The sequence below is a fragment of the Vombatus ursinus genome, unplaced genomic scaffold (genome assembly GCF_900497805.2).
Source record: "Vombatus ursinus unplaced genomic scaffold, bare-nosed wombat genome assembly UNPS02014768.1, whole genome shotgun sequence".
In the NCBI taxonomy this organism is placed as follows: domain Eukaryota; kingdom Metazoa; phylum Chordata; class Mammalia; order Diprotodontia; family Vombatidae; genus Vombatus; species Vombatus ursinus.
The window spans coordinates 7,184,581-7,206,468 of record NW_020954546.1 but is presented as its reverse complement, the minus strand read 5'-3'; the positions used below and the strand labels follow the sequence as shown (position 1 = coordinate 7,206,468).

The following is a 21,888-nucleotide window of genomic DNA, read 5'->3' as shown; positions in this document are numbered from 1 at the left end:
AACATGCAAGGCTTAGGAAGTGAGATCATAGTTGAATAAAATTCAGTCTCCCATCTTCAAAAAAGTATTATCACGCCTACCAAGACACTTTGGTAGAAATGTATTTTGGGGTGATGATACAAGCAGAGAAAGGCAATCACAATCCACACTGACACTATTCTGCATAGAAGGAAGTATGGAACCCAGAAAAGGAAGCTAGCTCCAATGATGCTGAGATGCTGGTGGGCAAAAGGGTGACATAACTAGTATATTAAAAAACGGTGGTGGGAGCGGTGGTGGTGTTCAGCCTTTCAGTCATGTCTGACTCTTCATGCCTTCATTTGGGGTTTTCTTGGTAAAGATACTGAACTGGTGAGCCATCTCCTTCTCCAGCTCATTTTTCAGATGAGGAAATTCAGGCAAATAGGGTTAAGTGACTGGCCCAGGATCACAGTAAGTGTCTGAGGCCAAATGTGAATTCAGGTCTTCCTGACTCAGGCCTGGCGCTCTATCTACTGTACCATCTAGCTGCCCATTAAAAAGTTAATAGTATTAACTACATGATTAAATTGTCTTCATTAAAGCAAATACAATCTCTAATATGTAACAAGTGAAAAGTGAAAAATCAAAATTAAAATCACTTTTAGTAGTAAAATCTCAAGGAAAAGAAATTGTTGGTCGATAAGATATAGCAGAAAAAGCCACAGACTTGGGAAGTCAAAAGGATCTGGGTTCAAATCCCAGCTCAGCCACATACCACTGGACCTTGGGCAAAACATTTTCAACCCCTCTGGGCCTCAGTTTGCTCCTCCGTAAAACAAGGAGCTAGATCATGCGTAAGCACCTTTCCAGCTCTAAACCTATGATCAAAAGGACTTCCTTACACTGCAGGCTTTGATACCACTGAAGTCCAATTTGCTTGTTTTGTTTATGTTTCATTAACTAAGGATCGAATGATGTAATATCTGTAAAGCATTTAGCACAGTGCCTGGCACACAGAAGACATTTATTAAATGCTTAACTGTCAGGACCCAGATGATTCTTAGATGAAAGGGCAAAAGGTGATGAGGCATCAACCTCATTACACTAAAGCTAGTACTGACATATACCCATGCCAGAGGTCTTTGGCTCCACCTCTATGCTACACTGATGAGAACCCAAGGCATTAGCTGTGCAGACAGCAGACACTTCCTTCTTAAGAGACATGAATGTTGAGCTATTCTGGAAAGTGTCTCTTATCAAACAGAAAATCTAAGATCGGTGAGCCCTAGGGGGAGAAAAAATGGTATGCAGCCTCATTCTGCAAGGTTGCCCTGAGAACAAAAATAATCAAAATTGTTTTTAAAGTGTTTTTAAGCCTGACACTTACCCTTCAATTGCTGGGGACCGGTCAGGTCGAGAACTCCCCCGAGATCGGAATCTCCTAGTCATTGGCAGTCTGGGTGGCCTGCTGGGTCCCCAGAGATCTGCATGGGTTTGATGACCCCGTTCATTGTCTCTAATGTCTTGATCCAGTGAACTGCTACTCAGAAATGGTCTAAAGTCTGGGAAAAACATTGTGTGGTCCAAATGGTCCCAGAGCTGGTGAAAGTCAGAGACAGAAAACAAGGAATGAGACAAAAAACAAACTCAAAACTTGATAATTTTCCAACTTTAGCAGATACACAAAGGTCTACAAGTTCTTCCCAATATCACGTAAAAGCAGTGTGTCTTCAAAAGCAGATTTCATACACATGAAAACCATAACTAAATAAAGGTCATTTGTTTAAGAGAAAAAACCATAGCTACATAAATATCTTTTCTAGCATCTAGTTCACATTCACATGCCTCTTGACCAGTCTCATTCTTAGGATTTAATATGAGCTAGAGGAGATAACAGACTCTGGCTACTTATTCACCTAGCCACTAAGGATTAAACCTCATCTTTGGCTCTGCACGAGAAGATATCATCTGTGGATTCTATTCTATTACAAAAGCCCAAAATTTTCTTCTTTCTCCTCTCCCAAATACTACAGGAATCTCCTATAATAAAGTTTCTGTTTCTGAATATGTGTCTGTATGATAAACTCCTTTGTTCTGCATGTAAAATTACCATGGAAATATTAAAAATAAACAAATTGGTGTGACCAGGGCTAAATAGTTCTAAATGAAGTTTCTATAGAACCTAAAAAATGTCTGGCAAATCATCTAAAATTTAAGTAATTTTCAGAATGATTTTTTTTTCAATTATGATTCATTATGTAATGTCCTTCCTCTTTACACACATACCACTCTGCGTGCATACAAGTACAAGTACAATACAATCACAAGTACAATGTGGAACCAGCCCTGGCCTCTTAAAGGATACACCAGCAGAGAACAGGACAGTTCTGACAGATTCTACCCAGCTAGACAAGATTCAAGAATGGACCCAGGGCAGACTGCATTTCTGTTGTCTGAAGACCAACCCAGCTAAGTCTGCTGAAGCTCACTACCAGGCTGGAAACAATATGATGGATTTAGGGGCCAGAGAAGTTCTGGAAGGCCATCTGAGGCCAGGAGGATTATAATCTGTGATGCAGGAAATATTCACAGGAATGACATAAGAGAATTTGTAAGGAATTGCAGGGGGGGTGCGGGAGGGGGGGAGAGAGACACAGAGAGAAAGAGAGAGAGAGAGAGAGTGTTATACTATATGAAATATCCTCTATCTCTCATGAACATCCACCAAATCCTACTCTACTCAGAACTCACCCCCAGGCCCTGATTCCTAATACGTGTCTACTTCAGTCTCTAATTTCCTCCCTCCAGGGATTCTTAACTTCTCATGTCATAGACTAGTCTGGTGAAGCCTATGGACCCTTTCTCAGAATAATGTCTTTAAATAATTGAAGGAAATACCTAATTTCAGTTAGAGGTTACTGAAAATAAAGGTGTCTTTTTTTCCCATCCAAGTTCACAGGCCTCCTGATATACATCCATGAACCCTTTGGGGGTCGATTGACCCAGGTTAAAAACCCTTGCTCTACTTCTAAGTTGTTGTCATTTAGTCATGTGCAACTCTTTGTGATCCCGTGGACCACAGCATACTAGAACTGTCTGGGGCTTTTTCTGGGCCAAGATACTGGAGTAGTTTGCCATTTTCTTCTCCGATGGATTAAGGCAAACAGAGGTTAAGTGACTTGCCCAGGGTCACACAGCTAGTAAGTGTCTGAGACCAAATTTGAACTCAAATCTTTCTGACTCCAGGCCCAGCACGCCATCCACTGAGCCATCTAGCTACTTCTAAGTACTTCGGGCAAATAGCAGAAGAATGCACTCCAACCCTTACTCAGTCTGAGACCCTTCTTCAGAATCATTTGGGAGACTAACAGTTTCAAGTTCAGCAAGTTGGACCAGTTTCCTTTGGTTTTCAATGATAACTCACTCCTGGTGATTGTCAAGGATCACCGGCTTCTGGTCTGAAAAAGGAGGCTAGAACTTTTGAGTCCCACTGTCTGGGATCTTCAGTGAACCCAACTCATCTACACTTGTCCTCAAGGGGAAGCAGTATCCCTTGAGCAGTCCCCTCCATGGTGTCTGATCTCACTCCACACTCACTTCAACTGTAAGGAGAAATTCATCCCCTCTGGCATGAAACAAAGCAGTTTCACAAATGTATGTAATAGCACAACAAAAAGTGACATCCACTGTATTTACTGTTTTAAAAATACAGGGAAAAAAATATGGTTTACGTCAGAAATCCCCCCAGTTACAAAATGTCACAGGATTTTCCCTGAGAAATAGCATGACTTGGATAGAAAACTCCAACATCCTCCATCCCCTACTCAAAGTACAGAAAATGTCCTTTTCGAGCTTAATCAAGTACTCTTCTATGAAGATTTTGAGTGGGACACAATTTCTTCAATTGTCCCTCCAACTTCTCACCAAATGCCAGGTTATCCCTAGGACTTTGCCCTTGGGCCTAATTGGCTAATTTTTGTCCATGACTTGCATGAAGGCACAGACTACAAGTCTAACAAATTTACAGATGACACAAAGCTACAGATTACTTCATGAAGTTGGATTAAATTTGGGACCCCAAATGATTTTTATATGCTGGTTTGGATGATGTTAGTAGGATGAAAATGAGTAGGAATAAATGTCAAGTGTTATAATGTGGCTTCAAAAAGTCAACTGAACAAGTGTGTAAGATGGGGGACATATGGCTAGAGAGCAGCTGATATGAAAAAACATCCAAGAGTTCTAAAGGATTCAGAGCTCAATGAGTCAACAATGTGATGTGACAAGCCAAAGAGCTAAGCCTCTTACAGCCCAGGCTGTATTAATGGCAGCATGATGCCCAGGGCAAGGGAAAGAGAGCGCAATGCACTCTAACCTCACCAGATCACATCTGGCACAGCATGATGAGGCACCACAGCTGAAGAGAAACTGATGAGCTAGAGCTCATCACAAGGAAGAGGACCAAGAGAGTGATTCGAATGGGACCCAGGTCCTGGGAGGACTGGGTGAAGGACCTGGAGAAGATGAAGGCATTCTTACAATATTGGAAAACAACTGGGTGGGAAGAGGGATTAGCTTTGTTCAATAAGGAGAAACTTTGTACCAGGTCCAAGTCAGAAGACCTGGGTTCACCCTGCACTGCTGTGTGACCCTGAGCAAGACACTCATCTCTTTACGCCTCAATCTCTTCAATCACTGGAAAACTTCAAGCAGGGGCTGCATGACTAGGAATTGCAGTTGTTTTAGATAGCAATTAGGTTAAAAGACCTCGTAAGTCTCTTCCAACTCTAAGCTTCTATGATTTAGACCATTTCCCTGAAGGATCCAGTATGTATGCTCTGCCAAACTCAGAGGCCCTACTGGACTAGCTGTGGTGAGCAGTTCTCTGGCATACCCCTCAACCCTTGCACTCTCCTAACCTCGAAAGGCTAGGTAATAAGAAAACTATCTGAGAACCAACTATACCAAGATCTGCCCAAAGCTCCCTAAAACACAAAGGGTGCCCTTCCATCATCTGATCATCTATCCTATTAGGACACTAACAGCCACCTTGGCTCTGAAACAATACATTGATATGATCTCAGAGTGTTGGTTGACATTTCTCACTGGCACACAAAAACAGTCAGCCACTTTCATGAGACTGACAAAACCCACGTGGAGCTATAGGCTTAATTCCCTGGGTCTCTCTTTCGTGGGTCATGAGACATAATGAAGACATAAATGAGACAAATGAGACATAAAAGAAAAATCTCAGGATGGCCTCCTCTAGTCTCCCAAACCTCTATAAAGTGATGGTACTTCTGGGCCACCCTCAGTTATTTTTCATATACTCCTCAAACACTGCCTTTCATCCAAAAGAGATTTTTCCCTTCTCTTAAAAATCCAAAGCTGGTTTTGTTAACAGTACTCTGTTCATTATGTGAAGGGGTGAGTTACTAGCCTATAGTCTGCTCCTGTACGTGGACAATAATCACTTCACAACAATCACCTCTTGTTGGGGCAAGGGGGAAACCACTCCAAGGTTAGACCAAAGGGCAGCCTTGGGACTTATCCTACATCCCTCTTTCCCGCAATCTAGGGTCCATAAACTGTTGCTTTTTAAAAAAAATATATTTTGGCAAATGTATTTCATTTATCACTTGGTAACACAGTGCAAAGCACAGAGTAGGCACCTGATAAAAACTTCACTGTTGGGGGTGGAGGAAGAAATCCCTTTTATGGTCTTGTCTGGATAATTTAAATTTTTTAGAAATGATGGCAATGAAATCACAGGACCCCAAAGAAGGGCAAAATTGAGGGGGAAAGAACATAACTGAACAGCGTAATCAGGTCTCTTTGTACAATTTATCAGTGCCTTAAGATCACAAGACGACACATCATGAGACTCTACACTACAGACATGAGGAAAGGCATAATTACGTTCCCACTAGAGAGACAGTGCATGCCCCAGTCTTGAAACTAGCATCAGTATAGTTAGGAAATTGACTCACAGATAATCTCCTTACTCAGTGCCTCTCCTGGTTTGTCTGAATCATACCAGCTCACCTGACAGACCAATCTGTTCCTGTGTATCCCAAGAGAAGAGTAAGATGTTAAGGGAAAGGAGAAAAACATGAAATTTCTTCTGCCTCCTGCGTAACCAGCAACTGATTGTATATAACCTGTAGTATCAAAAGCGACTGATGAAGGACACAAGAATTCAAGGAGGCTTCGAGGGCTGACAACTAACTATGGGACAGTGTGGAGGTGGAGGGTGAAGAAGAATCAACAAATCCATTAATTCAGCTTTTTCTCTCCCTAGGCAACTACAAAAGAGAATAAAGAGGGAACTTACAAAAGACAGGATCTTTCTAGATATCTGAACCGAGGGAATTCAATCAGTCAATAAGCATTTGTTAAGCTCCTACCTGGTGCCAAGCACTGTGGTATTCAATGACATTCAGACTGGGTATTTGGGAAGTAATCTGAGATCACAGGACAGAGTGGGGCAGTGCTAGGCTCCCGAGTCAAGAAGACTAGAGTTCAAATCCTGCCTCAGACATCAGCTGTGTGACCCTGAACAGGTCAACTAACCTGTTTTAGCTTTAACTGCCTCACCTTTAACTGGGATAATGACAGTATCTCCTTCACAGGGTCGTTGTAAGGATCAAAATATCTATGTAATGCTTTGCAAACCTTAAAGTGTTATATAAATGTCAAGAAGGCCCTGTTAGAATCAGAAGACACTCAAATAAGGTGGAGTTTTTGGACTTTGTTTTTTATTTACTTATATTCATGAATTTGAATTCCATATTTCCCAATAAGTTGAGGACTAAGGATCAGGGTGAGAGTTTTTTAATATTACTATTCTGTTTGCTTACCATGTGGAGGCTAAGATACCCACCGAGGCCACTTTACAAAAGTGACTTCCAGCAGTTGCACCGGCTTGTGTTTATGGAAACATTTAACCTTAGAGCTGGAAAGACTCCAGAGGTTCCGTACTCTACCCCTCACTGGAAAAATGAAGTCCCTCTACCACATCCTCCACCCCCCCCACCCCCCCGCCCCAGCAAAAGTAATCATTCAGCCTCTTCTTGTGCACCTCCAGTAACAGAGAACTCACTATTTCATTAGGCAACCCCTTCCATTTCTCGAAAATTGTAAGGACATTTTCCTTTATGTTTGACCAAAATCAGATTCCATATAATTTCCATCCAACTGTCCTGCTTGTAGCCTTTGGGAGCTAAGCAGAACAAATCTAAACTCTCCTTCACAGGATAATATTTCGAATATTTGAAAACTGTCACTGTGCCTCTGCCAGCACCTGCCTCGAGGAGTTCTCTTCTTTAGGCTAAACATCCCCAGTACCTTCAGTAGACCCTCTTACCCTTTCAAGTCCCCTCAATTCTCCTTTGGATGCTTCGTGTAATTCCTCCTTAAACATCAAACTCAGAAATGAACTTTCTAGCTACTAAGGAGACATTATGTGGAACAATACTACAAGGGAATTCTTTATTTTAAATTAAGCTTTCATCTTTCCTACTTCTAGCCTGTGAGTTCATTATGGTAATCACAACTTTATCAGCTACACAGGACCAGAGGCAGATACAGGAGATAGTAGACACAGTGAAATAGAAACAAATCAGTACCTTTTTCCAGGCTAAGCTAGCCTGTGAGGTGGGAACTACATGGTTAAAAAAGAAAAAAGAAAAAAGAAAAAAAAACCTGGGAAGAGAGTGCAAAAGAAGAGATTTCAGGACACTGGGGAAAGGTACAAGGAGAATTACCACACGGTTAAATATTAAATGATACACAAACATATGGAGTGACCTCTTATTTTCAAGTTACAATCAAGTTCCTTTTTTGTAACAGGGATGCATAATCAGACATGTTTAAAACCTTTTGGAGACCTGAGCCTCAAAATGCTTATCTCCTTCCTTATCTCCCTTTCAAATCTCAACTCTGCCAATTAATGTGTGATCTGGGTGCTAAAACCCAGCACCTACACAGAACAAGCAGCCTACTTCCTGATGACTGGTGCCAAAATGTGTTGGTGAAAACAGCAGCTCATCTTGGGCTGCACTAATTGTTATTGCTTGAACACGGTTCAAACTCATTATTCTCAAACCACCATCCCAATGTCCCAAAAGTCTTACCAGGGCTTTAAGCTGGTCAACTTAAAGATACACTAAACTTTTGAGACCCCCTGTGTAACACAGAAAAAGTAGAAGACAGTAGGAAAATCAACACGCTAGCCCTGACTGGTCTCTGGCGTGTATGTCAGGGCTCAGATATTTTCTCTGAAATAGAGTTCTTACTGGAATTCAAACAATGAAAGCTCCAGCCACCGAAAGCCGAGCTTGGCTCTCAAACAGGCCACATCCTGCCTCTATTTTTCGTGAACACGCTGCTGTTGGCTCTCCTATGAACTGAATTTTGGCTCCAGTTTTGATCCAGACGAGCTGCTCAAAGAACCCCTCCCATCAAAACAAAACTTACCTCTGCAAACTGCGTGGATGTGCTGTCGTCTAGGCCGCTGCCACCACTATCTAAAAAACTAAGGTGAAACAAGAGTGAGTAGTGATCCTCCTCCCAGAAATAAGTTCCTCTCCTAGAAGCTAAATATAGACAGGGACACATGAGAGCAAAAGCCTGATAAAGAAAAAAAAAAATCACCACATGGCAACTGCAAAATTACAAGGAGCTGGAATGTGGGTTATTCTGTCAGAGAAAACAAATCAAACAAATTAATGTCAGTACCACAAACATAAAAATCAAAAGAAAGCCAAAGGATGAATGGGGGGGAGGAGGAAAAGGCGGGGTGGGGAGAACTCCACTGCCAAGCAAAGCAATTCCCTTTCCTTTACACCAAAGAAGCACTCCCCTTGCCACATTCTCATCAATGTATCACTTAAAAAAAGAAAGAAGAAAAGTCCTGCTTACCAGCAGGAAAAACAAGCTCCGGAGCAGCCAGAACCAAGATTTTGGCTGGGGCTAACACCACTCAGTAGTTTACCCTACTCTGAGACACAACGTGCTAAGCAGAGTGACATAGGTGCATGAATGAACATTTCAGTACTATGCCCACGGAACTTGGATCAGAAGAAAGGAAGCACTGTGCACTGCCCAGGAAGCCGCCCAACACCTTTTTCCTTTCCTGGCAGGAAATCACTGGCTGGAAATAGGAGGTCCTTAAGATGACTTCTATCTACCTCATGACACACATCCCTCCGGTAGTCACAAAACAACCTGATAACCTATGCTTTCTATCCCACAAAAGCCAGCTGACCAAAATACCCAACCCACATCTTCACTTTGAGCACTATTGCACCGAGCTCCATCACCTCCTGAGCTCGGTGATGGGAGGTCAGGCTACACATAAAACTGACAGGCAAGAGCTGAAACTTCTTTTGATGCAATAACAATAATTTCTCATTCACTGAATTAGAAGCTGAAGCCAATGTCCAGTCAACTTCACCAACATGGAATTTACTTCTCCTTAAAACATGCTATGTACTTTTTTCCACAATGGTCACCTATTCCTTGCTACTAACATTCCCCCCCACAAACCATTTCCTATGGGGACTTCCTTTTACATTATATTCCCTCAGTGGGGGTGGAGAAAAATCAGAGGCCCTTACTCTTACATAATTCTCATCACAGGGTCTCAGTCCCTTCAAGAAGTCATCATCTAGCTTTTCCCAACCCCTAAACCACTGCAAAGAGGTGGGTGTGTTATATCGCATAATTTAAATAGATCTTCCTTTGAGGAGAAATAAGGTAAGGACCACAACTCTCTTGAGTTCTACTAGTTGTTTTACTATCTAGAAATCTATCCTTCCAAATTCCTATCTAAGATAATACTAGGTCCCTTACCGGGAGAACAAGGTCCAACATGCCAACCTTACCTATACACAAGGAAAATGAGTCAATGAAGCAGCAGACTGAAAATACAGGATGGTTCCATGTTTTAATACCCAAATACAGAATATGAAGATACATATGAAAAGCTACCTGACCACAAGAAAACGTCTCTTTCAAAAGTTAAACTGACTGTACTTCAAGTGCTGCACAGGCCCCAATATACCCACACTTCTCTGGTATAAATGACTGCATGAATTTTCATGCCTCCTTGGAAATAAAGTTATATCGAGGGTGTCCCAAAAAATCTTAGTGTAGCTTCATCCTTAAAACTGTATTTGTTACTTAAAACACAAGGCCCATTTTTAACAATCATAAAAAATATATTTATTTACAGGGACTCGTAATACAACCATCTACAGCAAGAAGTCAGCAAACTATGCAAAGGAGCTAAGGAGGCTAGGAAGCTAAGAATGTTTTTTTCACATTTTTAAATAAAGATTCATAGTGTTTAAAAATGTAAAAACCATTCTCAGCTTAGGATCATACAAAAACAGGTAGAGGACCAGATCTGGTGCTCTGGCGGTAGTTTGCTCACCTCTGGATCTACAGCAAGTAGATAAAGCCTTTCAAATTACTGTATACAAAACTAGGGTGTTTTAATGACAGGTCAGAAAAAGAAAACCTCCTTGTTGTTACCTCATCAAATATTTACAGACTAGCAAGGTTTGTGACCTTTAATCCATTCTTTCTCCAATAGCTCCCCAATCTAGGGGAAGCACTTTATTTAATAGATTGATGTCTTCCTGAAGTCACCATACCTCACATTTCAGCAGCGTTTGGGCACAGCAGTGCCTACACAGCTTTACATTCCATTTACAAACTGGTAAGTGGGAAGCATTGTAAAGTTAAGAGAAGAAAGAGCTATGAAATCATAGTTCCCTAGACATCCAACTCTTTCATTTGTACTGTCAAGCTAAACATTGCCCTCTTAGGGTGGATGCTTGCCAAAGAAGGTCTAAAAAAATTAACTTACATGTTTAAAAAAAAAAAAACCTTAAAAAATTAAGCCCATTCACTAATAATCTCATTAGTTGATATGGCCTTAATGCATGCAAAGACACAAGTATCTGCATCAGCACTGGGTACATATGGAATATAAACAGAAAGTCAGCCCAAGTTAACATGCCACCCACACGCTTTTCTGATGTCATGCTAGAATGCAGGTTTAGCTTTGCTAAAGCTGCTTCCTCAGAATTCTAATTATGGGAATAGTGAAACTGTAGGTCTGTCCTAAACTGAACCCATGCATCAAAGTGGACAAAGGATGAGGTCAGAAGCTCCAGCTGATTTATGCACACAATTTCCACTCATTAGTGAAAACAAACCAATGCTGTACATACTGTAAGGCGGTAATTTTCCCCTGGTTTTGGAGGGAGCTTTCAACTTTAGATTCTGCCAACAGCAACAATAAGGGAATTAACAACTCTCATTAACTGTGAGAGACACAGTGTCACAATACCTGTGAGCTAGCCTCCAAGCTGGGAAGCTCTGGGTTCCAGTCCTGACTCGGACACATCCTGGCAGCATGACCCTGAACAAGTCTCCTCTTTCTCAACGCTCAGGATGACTCTCTCCTAACTACAGGCTTAAAGAAGGTGGCAACCTGCACTGTGGGATGGAGGGTCTCACTAGCAGCTACCAAGAGGATAAAATCACTGGTTCAGTCCCTACCCCTACCCATTAACCATTAAGAGCACACCTTAAGGCTCTCCAGGACTCAAAGGAAACAGGTCTGAAAACACCATCTTGTTTACCGAGCTGGAGAAAAAGAATCCCTAATTCAACTATCTCATTAGTGACTAACTACTCTAGCCTAAAAAAAGTCAATTTCTAATTATCCTGAGTTTAAAAGGAACATGACAATGATATTATTTCCCCTGGGGCAAAATAGTTCTATTAATATAAAAAAAGAAAGTGCATGCTCCTAAGATATTAAGCCCTAAAAGATTGGCATTGTTCTTCCCCTTCCAACCAATCTCTACTTAGTCCACCACATAAGGACAAAAGTAAATGTCTTCTCAGATTTAATGACAGTCAATCCTTCTTCCAGGGACTAGAAATGGAAATCTGTTTCCCTAAACAAACTCACATTAATTTGGTCCCATTCTAGATAAAGCACATTCCTCTAAAGTATCAGCCAAAGGGAGGAAAACATGTCTTCTCCCAAGTAGAGAGAACTTTGTTCTTTATAAATAAAGCTGCTATGAATATGAGAAGCTAGCTATCCTCGCCAGAAATTACTCTCCCATGATATAGCATAGTGACTTGGCTCTCAGACACAGGATAGATCACCATAAATCTGCAAGCATCCTAGAATCATAGGAACAAAATGATAATCTACTCAACTCTAACTGGTGTGGAAATAAGGATTTCCCAGAAAATGCCTTATTTCTAGGATCAGTGGACTCGGGGAAAGTAAGAGAATTAAATATTTATATAGCACCAACTATACTCCAGGTACTGTGATAAGCACTTTACAAATATTAGCTTATTAGATTCTTATAACAACCCTACCCAAGGTAGATGCTGTTATCATCTCCATTTCACAGTTGAGGAAACTAAGGCAAACAAAGGTCAGGTGACTTGCCCAAGGTCACACAGCTCGTAAGTGTTTGCGCCTAAATCTGAACTCAGGTCTTCTTGACTCCAGGCCAAGTGCTCTACGAGGTGAGCCACCCAGCTGCCTCAAAACAACTACTAACTCATCACTTCCCCCTTTTCCCTCCTCCCTCGCCATCTCTTTCACATATACCCAAGTCTTTAGTTAGAAGACTGAGAACCAAATTTACTCCAATTCATTCAATCCAATTGAGAAAAATAATTAACATGATGTCTGATTTATTCATGAGCTTGTACAATACCTGGAATCATCAGTCACTTCTTCAATAAAGCCTGATTCACATCTGGGGCAAATATACTCCTATGAAAAGAAAGGAAACACAAATCATTAGAGAGCTGAGCATTCAGTTTCAGGCCAGCAAACAACACAAAAGCTGATGCTACGAAACAGTCTGAGTGCCCATCCATTTGTCCTATGGTTTTCTTTGTTATTCACTAGCAAATACTGACACATTTGGAAGATTCAAGTACTGGTTTCATAAATGCCTAAGTGGATTTAGGCTGAAATGAGAAAAAACAGACGTGAACAACATCAAAAATATTAGTATTTAACTGCTTCACTAATTTAAAAATGTCTGCATTACATCTGGGTAAATTTTCATTACCCAGCTTCCTGCTCAAATCTAGCTCTCAATGAAAAATCTCTACTAGATAAATGAGCCTAGAAATGTAGGGTGCTTCCCACTACATCATACTGTCTCTCTAAACTGCACTTTGGAAATTACAAAAATGGTCATTTGGAGATTTCCTAGCCAATATTTTAAGGCTTATAACTTGGTAACTGGCTACTGAATCAAATATTCAACATTCCAGACTTAACAAGACAATCAATTCAGTGAGATTATTCAATGTGATTGGAGGGCTGGAGGGCAGAGCATTCAACTCTACCCAAAGCCTCCCTTAGCAGAGAGTGGGGCCTCTGCTCGGCAAGAGCACTGCATTTTCCATCAGCTGTTCTACTTGGTCTCAACTCCGCCAAAAAGATGCACCAGCTCCTTACCCTAGGTGTCCTTCCTCTCCCTTCCCTTGCCAGTTTCCTTTTGCTTTCAGTCTTCCCCCATTAGAATGTAAGCTCCTTGAGGGCAGGGACTGTCTTTCTCATCTGTATCCCAGTGCTAAGCACAGTGCTCCGCACATAGTAGGTACTTAATAAATGTTTACTGAACTGAATTGAATTAAATAATTCAAGTAATTAGGGACTTTAAAAAGGACTCAAATCCTGATGGATATTAATTACATTAATTACAAGTTGCTTCTCCCATACTGCCAGTGTCCTCCTCTATGGGGAGAATTGAACTAGGCGATCTCTAAGGTCCCTTCAAGCTCTAAATCTAGGATAATCATGAAACTTTAAAAGATTAACAGACATTATCTAGTACACCTCCTACCCTATACCCTTAAACTCCTTTCATCCTCAGTACCCTTGGTAATCCTGGCTGGTAGCTAGGAATCACAGTGGATAGAGTGCTGGGCCTGGAGTCAGGAAAAATCTTCGTTAGTTCAAATCTGGCCACAGACAAGTACTTACTAGCTGTGTGACTCTGCCTTAATTTCCTTATCTATAAAATGAAATGGAGAAGGAAATGACAAACCGATGGAGTGATATGACCTGGACCCCTAAAGGAAAAAGAGGAGTCCTTGAAAGCAACCCAGATCATCACATTAGCCTACTTGACATTCCTTTCACTGTCACACCTGGCCCACCCCAGACTACTTATCACTCCTTAATCCCACCCAGATCCTTTCATTATCCCACTAAGTACCAGCACCACTCTCCTTAGTTTTGCAGGTTCCCTACTGGGCTACAACAAAGTCTGCCACTTGGGTCAAGAAGAGTCAGACACAACTGAACAACAAGAAAGTGGGTGGTGGTGGGGGAGGAGGGAATCCAGTCCTGCTATTTCATTACTATAGAGAACTCCCTCTCCCAATACCAATAGACCCTGCTCTGAACCTCATAGAGAGCTGTCTGGGGAACTCAGAGATGAAGTGCTTTGGCCAATGGTTGAGATGGGTTTGAAATCTTCCAGACTCCAAAGACAGCTGTTTATATGCTGTTACTCAGGGGGAAGCAGCTTGATCTCTTTTTCAATGACAGAAAAACAAAGGTGGAAAATTGATCCTGAATTAAGGGTTGAATCCCTAAATAGGGCTACAGACTCTCGAGATAACCGAGTCACTAGCCTTCTGGTCAGTCCCATCCTAACTTGGGCAAAGCACTTCACCTGTCTCAGACCCCATAAGCTGTGGCTCTCCCTGCTACTTTGTAACTCTAAATTTCCTAGAACCAAGTACATATTTCTGGATAGACTGATCTTTATTGAACAAAGGTAAAGGAAAGCAGAGAACGCGTTTCAAGTCTCCTGTGAACCAATGAAATTCTGACGAGTTCCCAAACAGCTTTTGCTCAAATTGGACTGCTTTTTTCTGCAGCTATACAGTAGACACAATCGTAACCAAAACACAGGCTTGATCTGGAACTGGCCTCTCCTCCAGTCAGCACTATAGGAATCATGGAAACCCTATGGAATCAACAGACCGTTCACACATCAATTATCAGTCAGAAGAACAAAACTACTCTCTCAAATACCGTAATGACCAGGCCTTGGAGCAGAATGTAGTATCTCTGCCCCTAAAACCTCAACCGTCATTTTGCAAGACTAAAAACCCAAAATCTGCAAGTGTTGTTCCTATGTTGTCTTGAAGACTCCAAAGTCATCTCAAGTTCCTCCACATCCCTGCCGATTTCAGACACCCATGACAATTCCAAACTCTCCTCCATTTCAACTGCTCTCGGGGTTCTTCACCCCTCCCACCACTTTAGCAAGTTGAATGAGCTTTGAAACATATTAAAAGACAAGATGCTGTCCACCCTGCCAAAAACTCTGGGCATCTTAAAGGAAAAAAGGAAATGATTGGTAATGACTCTGTGCCTTTGGGTATACTATTTCACTGCAAAAAGGCTTAAAACTCACTAGGCCTCAAAATATATGGTAAGGACCTCAATTATTCTTGTTACTGCAGGAAATCCACTCCATTGAGGTCTTCCTCCAATGTTTTATTGTAGCTTAGAATAGAGGCGACCCTGCCATTGGAGTACAAGCTCCTGTGGATTCTGTCAGACAGAAAGAGTTGGAGTGGAGGTGGGGTGACAGACACCGCTCCTCAGAGAATTGGCCTGGTTCAGTTCAGAAAAGCTCCTCATTAGAAAACTGGTAAATTGAGCAACTTGCTAATGGGGTAATGGGCCCTGGACCCCGAAAGGGAAAAGACCAGGTCTTTAAAAGAAACCCATTACCTGAATTTTCCCATGCATTTCAGCAGCCCAGATCATTGGCTACTCCACCTAAGGCACTTGGCCCACCCCAGACTTAATTAGCATACTTGACAGTCCTTTCACTGCCCTCATTGGTCCACAGCAGACTACTTAATACTCCTTTCACTACTGGCCCTGGCCCATCCCAGACTACTTACCCTTCTTAATCCCATCCAGATCCTTTCACTGTCCTTTTCACATATAAACATCAGTCTCACCCCCATTAAGTTGCAGATTCCCTAAGCATCTCAAGTTACAATAAATCATGTCATTTGACAAGAAGGAAGAAGATTTGAGTGCATGAATCCACTCCAGGCGGAAGTCTACCCTGTGCCCTGCCATTTCTAGGTTCTCCCAGCAACCCCAAACAGCATCACTGCCACAAATCATCAAGATCATCCACTGAGAAAACTGTAACCACTGAGAGGTTGTAATATGCATCTGTGAAAAGCTTCATACAGAAATTCACAGATCCTCCAAGTATAGTGATCTGAAGATCATGTGGAAATTCTCATACACTTTGTCCTTGGCTTTAGCATCACTGTCACATTCAGAAGGAAAGTTCTGAGTTTCAAGTACAAGATCCCTCCAACCACTCCAAAAAGATTATAAATGAAAAATAATCTCTTCTTGGAAAGAACATCTGGATTAGTTATTATTACTTGTTATCAAGTTGAACCCTAATGCATCTAATAGGTCAGTCAGTGAACAAAAATTAAGCTATTATGTGACAGGCACAATAGTAAGCACTGAGAGTACAAAAAAAGGTAAAAGATAAGCCTTGCTCTTAAGGATCTCACAGCCTAATGAAGACAAGACATAAACAACAAACATATAAGCTGGAAAAAATCAACAGAGGGAAGGCACCAGAATTAGGGGGAACGGGGAAAGGCTCAATATAAAAGGTGGAATCTTAGCTAGGTCCTGAAGGAAGCCAGAAGACAGAGATAAAGAGGGAGAGCATTTCATGCATGGCGGACAGCTAGTGAAAACGCCCAAGTCACGAGTGTCTTGTGCAAGAAACAGCAAAAGTGTCAATGGATCTGAAGGGTGTCAGAAGATTGGGGAGTGGGGAAGGATTGTACACAGGGTTGTAAAGGGCTTCAAAGATCAGAGGATTTTATATTTGATTCTGGAGGTGATGGGGAGCTCTTGGAGTTTATACTGAATAAAGGGTGGGGGGATGACATGGTCAGACCAGCTCTTTAGGAAGATTACTGAGCAGGTTAGACTGGAGGAGGAAGAGACTTATAGCAGAGACACCAACTAGCAGGCCATTGCAATAGTCTGGGTGTGATGGCAGTGTCAGAGGAGAGAGGAAGCATAAACAACAGATGGCATGAGATGGTATGAAGGTAAAGTGGACGGGTCTTGGCAACATGCTAGATAAGGGAGGTGAAAGTGAGGTGTCAAGGATGATGCCTGAGTTGCAAGCCTAAGAGACTGGAAGAATGGTGATAAGGGAGTTTGGAAGCTGGGAGAAAGGTTTAGGGGAAAGATAACAAGTTCAGTTTTAGATATGCTGTGTTTAAGATGTCTACGGGACATCTAGCTTGAGATGTCCAACAGGCAATTGGAGATGTGAAAGTGGAGGTCAGCAGAGGGGTTAGGGTTGGATAAGTAGAGCTGAGAATCACCAGCACAGAGAAGACATCTGAATCCATGGGAGCTAGTGAGATCACCAAGTGAAAGAGTACAGAGAGAGAAAAGAAGTAAGCAAAGTCAGAGCCCTGTGAGACACCTATGTCAAAGGATGCTAAAGAATAGTGAGACAGGTAGGAGGAGAACAAGGAGAGAGTGGTGTCATGAAAACCTAGAGAGAAGAGAATATCAAAGGCTGATCAATAGTATCAAAGGCAAAACAGAGAGGTCCAGGAAGCTAAGGACTGAGAAAAGGCCATTAGATTTGGCAATTAAGAGAACCTTAGTAACTTTGGAGAAAGCAGTTTCAGTTGAATGATGAGGTCAGATGCCAGACTACATAGAAAACTAAGAGAGGAAAGGAAGTGGAGGCACCTGTTGTAGACATACTTCTCAACAAGTTTAACCACAAAAGGGAGGAAAGATGTGAGACTACAGCTAGTGGGGATGGAGGAGCCATGGGAATATTTGGAGATAGCAAGGAAATCCCCACTAGACAGAGAGAGACTGAAGGGAAGTGAGTAAGGAAATGATAGATGGGGCTATCTGTAAAGCAAGGGGTATGCATGGACAAGAAGGACCATTTCTTCATGTGAGATGGGGTGAAGGAAGAAACCAGTTTGATAGATAAAGTGGGATAAGAAAGACATACACTACCCCAAATGCCCACCAACTGTTTCATCTAAAAAAAAAAAATTCATCAATTTTGAATACTAATGATTTGATAACTTGGAAAGACTTAAAAACTGATAAATGCAATGTTCAACCATGACTGGAGAGAACTGAAGATGAAACATACAATCAACCTCCTTACAGAGGAGTTAACAGATCCAAAGTACAGAATAAGACATATTTTTGGACATAAAAAATGTAGGAATTGTTTTGCTTGATTAAATTCATGTCACAAAGAGTGTGTTTTCCTTTTTTTTTTATTTTGGGGTAGGAACTAGCAAAAAATATTGGCAATAAATAAAAAAATGAATGAATGAATAAGGGTCATTAACACATCTTTTAAAAATGTACTAATGAAAATGGACGAGAGTACGGAGTGAAGCCCAAACAAGCAGGATAGTTTTGAAAATAACATGTAGGAGAATAGTACTTCTATACCTTAAACTATATTAAAAGGCAGCAGATATCAAAACCATTTGACGTTAATTAAAAAAGAAAATAGATCAATAAAACAGATTATCCAAGGGAAAATCAGAAATAATGGAACTCAATAACCCAATGCTCAATAAACTCCAAAATAAAAATTCCTTAGGAAAGAATTCTGTATTTAATTTCTTAAAATTGCTAGGAAAACTAGATAGTCTGACAGAAATAAGCCTTAGACCAACATCTTATACCATATTCCAGAATAAATTCAAAATGGATATATGACTTTAATATTAAAGATAATACCATGAAAAAACAAAACATATAACTTCCACATCTATGGGTAAGAGATGCATTCTTAAACACGGGGAAAGGAGACAAGCATTTATTATGTGCCTACTGTATGCTGGACAGAGTGCTAAGGGCTTTACAAATATTACCTCATTTGATCCTTACGAATACCTTAGAAGGTAGATACTATTATGATCTCCATTTTACAGGTAAGAAAACCGATGCAGAGAGAAGTTAAGTGACTTGGCCAAGGTCACAACGTGGGTGCTCTGCCCAAAAGGAATAAAAATTTAAATCTCTTAAATTTTTTTTTTCCTTAAAGATCAGCCTTGGGGCAGCTAGGTGGCGCAGTGGATAGAGCACTGGCCCTGAAGTCAGGAGGACCCAAATACAAATCTGGCCTCAGACGAAAAACACTTGACCCTTACTAGCTGTGTGACCCTGGGGAAGTCACTTAATCCCAACTGCCTTTAAAAAAAAAAAAAAAAAAAGATCAGCCTTAACCCCAAATCACTCATGGCTCTCATTGATTGGCCAACAATAAGTCCCAGGCCAAACCCTACTTGGTCACTGTTTGGGTCCAGATTGGCTAGCATGAATATAAAATTATATAAGACAAAAGGGAGAAGGCACAGAAAGACTTAAATGAACTCAGGCAGAGTGAAATCAATAGAACGAAGAAAACATACATAATGAGAACAATATAAATAGAAAGAACATAGCCACAAAATAAAAAATGAATGCTGCAAAATTACAAACAAGCCTAGAGAAATGTGAGGGGTTCATGGACATGAAAAAAGGCACGTGTTTTCAGTTCATTTATTTTGCTGGGTTTTCTTCTTTCTCTTTTTCTTCAAAAAAAGATATCCTTTCTCATATGAGATGACTTTCTGGGAAGGATAAGAGGAAAAACATAAGGGGAAATTTTAGGCAATGTTAAAAAAAATATCGATAAAAATTAATTTAAAAAATAACATGAACTTCAATACTTTTTTTTAAAATGCAAGCTATAATATTTGTGATTTCACATGTAATCTTCTTTTTGTTCCACATCATATATAACAATATATTTTTTGATGTTCATCAAATTCAGAATTAAATTTTAAAATACATATTATATACATATTTTTAATTTAATTTAAATTTGGAGTTAAAATTTACACACACACACACGTATCTATATCTATATATATCTATATATATATCTATATATATATACATATATATTTTTTTTTAAGGGTTTGAATTTGGGAATACTTACTAGAATAGTTTAGTCTGGCTGCTTGTATCAACTTAAAAGCAAGAAATATTCAACACTCACTAACATTAGAAAATGAAATATACCTCTTGGCTTTAATTATTGCATTTCCCTTTCCCTCTTGTTCTCTGACAGACAGAATTATCAAAGTCTGAGTTGTTGGCAAAGCAGTGCTATGACTCATGATCCAGTTGAAGTAATGCCCCACAAAGAGAAACACCCTTGAACCCTATGCAAATTTATATTCCTTAGTATTATTCAATCTGAACTCCCCATTGATTTCCTTATCTGAACTCAGAATTTTGTTTTTTCAGTGGTAGGGTTGCTATCAGTTATTGATTTAAGTGCTGGCACTTTATGGTTAGAACAACAAAGGTCAGTAACTCAATGGACAGATACCTATTTTCTGTCCAGTAGACTCAGTGACTTAATCACCGTACTAAATAACATTATATACTATTCGTACAGCTCATACTGGCTTCAAGTATCAAGTTAGCAAAATTGTACTGAGACAATTACTCACAAACTACTTAAATGGACAGATCAGAGGCAAAATATTTTATATATCATCATAACTCAGAATTGGAAATGTCATCATTAGTGTTTAATATCTCTATTCCTTTTCCTCCTATTCTCTAAGATTCTAAGGCTGGAGACTCTAAGTCTCTAAACTTAAAGTTTAATTCTCTTTTTTTAATTGGGCATTTGACAAACATTAAACATGAGCATTCTGATACACAAAGGATGGAAGATTTTAAATTAAATACTAAGTTTCAGTTGCATATAGTTTTTTACAAGTACATGTTAAATTTTTAAAATATATTTTTATTTATTTTGTTAAATATTTCCCAATTACATTTAAAAATGTTTAAACTTTTTTTTTTAATTTTGAGTTCCAAATTCTCTCCCTCCCTCCCAACCCTGCCCCATCCCTTGAGAAGTCAAGCAATATGATATGTTAAATTTAATATGACAGTAAAAAAAAACACATCCTGGTTTTCTATAACTTATTCTGAACATCCATCTGCTCTTCTCTGATTATTTTCAAGTGTTTCATTGATGACTTTTGCATCCGCCAAACATTTTGATCACACATTCTTATTAGTGAAACATTTTGAACACATCAATCAATATATGTATAAATCATATCACTAACAGTTCTGTACATTATGAAATTTACATAAAATCAGACATTTAAATTTTTGAGAAAGACTAAGTATTTTGAAAATATTTTATTAAGGCCCAAAAAACCTTTTGCTCTCACTCAAAATGTGAGTAATATTTCTAGGGAAAGCAATAGTACACTAGAACCTTTTTGCTCTCACTGAAAAGAGGAAAAATGCTATTTTTAGTCAACTTAACCCTTTATAATACAAGTTCTGGGCTGATTTGAGGACTTTGACCTTTGTCCTTTCACTGATCTTACTATGCCAAGCCCACTATCAACTGCCTTTGGTCTTTTTCATGTATTGCTGAATACAGCTGGAGCAAAAATTAAAAACCTTTGCTGACTGGGGCCAGTAAAAATTTATGATATATAAATGTCAAAAGGGCCTTCAATGCAGCAAGGTTACTTCTACACCACCCTAATCAATTGGCTATTACAAAGGCTTTTCCAAACCTTTCATTACTCTTCCTTTGCCCACCTTCTCAGCTAAAAACCATAACCTCATATTTCATTTAAAAAATTCGTTATTTACCCAGAGTTCCCTTTTATCACTTCTTCATCTCACATTACTCAGGTGCCTTATCCTATCTCCTCCTTCATCCCATCTCATATGAAAAGATATGTTCTCCTCCC

General features: G+C 40.1%; 1 protein-coding gene across 1 annotated transcript in view; it reads right to left on the bottom strand.

Annotated features, from left to right (window-relative positions):
• LOC114043274 (E3 ubiquitin-protein ligase RNF115) overlaps positions 1-21,888 on the bottom strand; it is a 50,103-nt gene that overhangs the window by 10,906 nt on the left and 17,309 nt on the right. The window contains exons 2-4 of the mRNA XM_027862347.1: positions 12,726-12,784; positions 8,440-8,497; positions 1,349-1,560 (exon numbers count right to left, since the gene is read on the bottom strand). Coding sequence (XP_027718148.1) covers positions 1,349-1,560; positions 8,440-8,497; positions 12,726-12,784 — 329 coding nt within the window. The remainder of the gene's footprint in view (positions 1-1,348; positions 1,561-8,439; positions 8,498-12,725; positions 12,785-21,888) is intronic.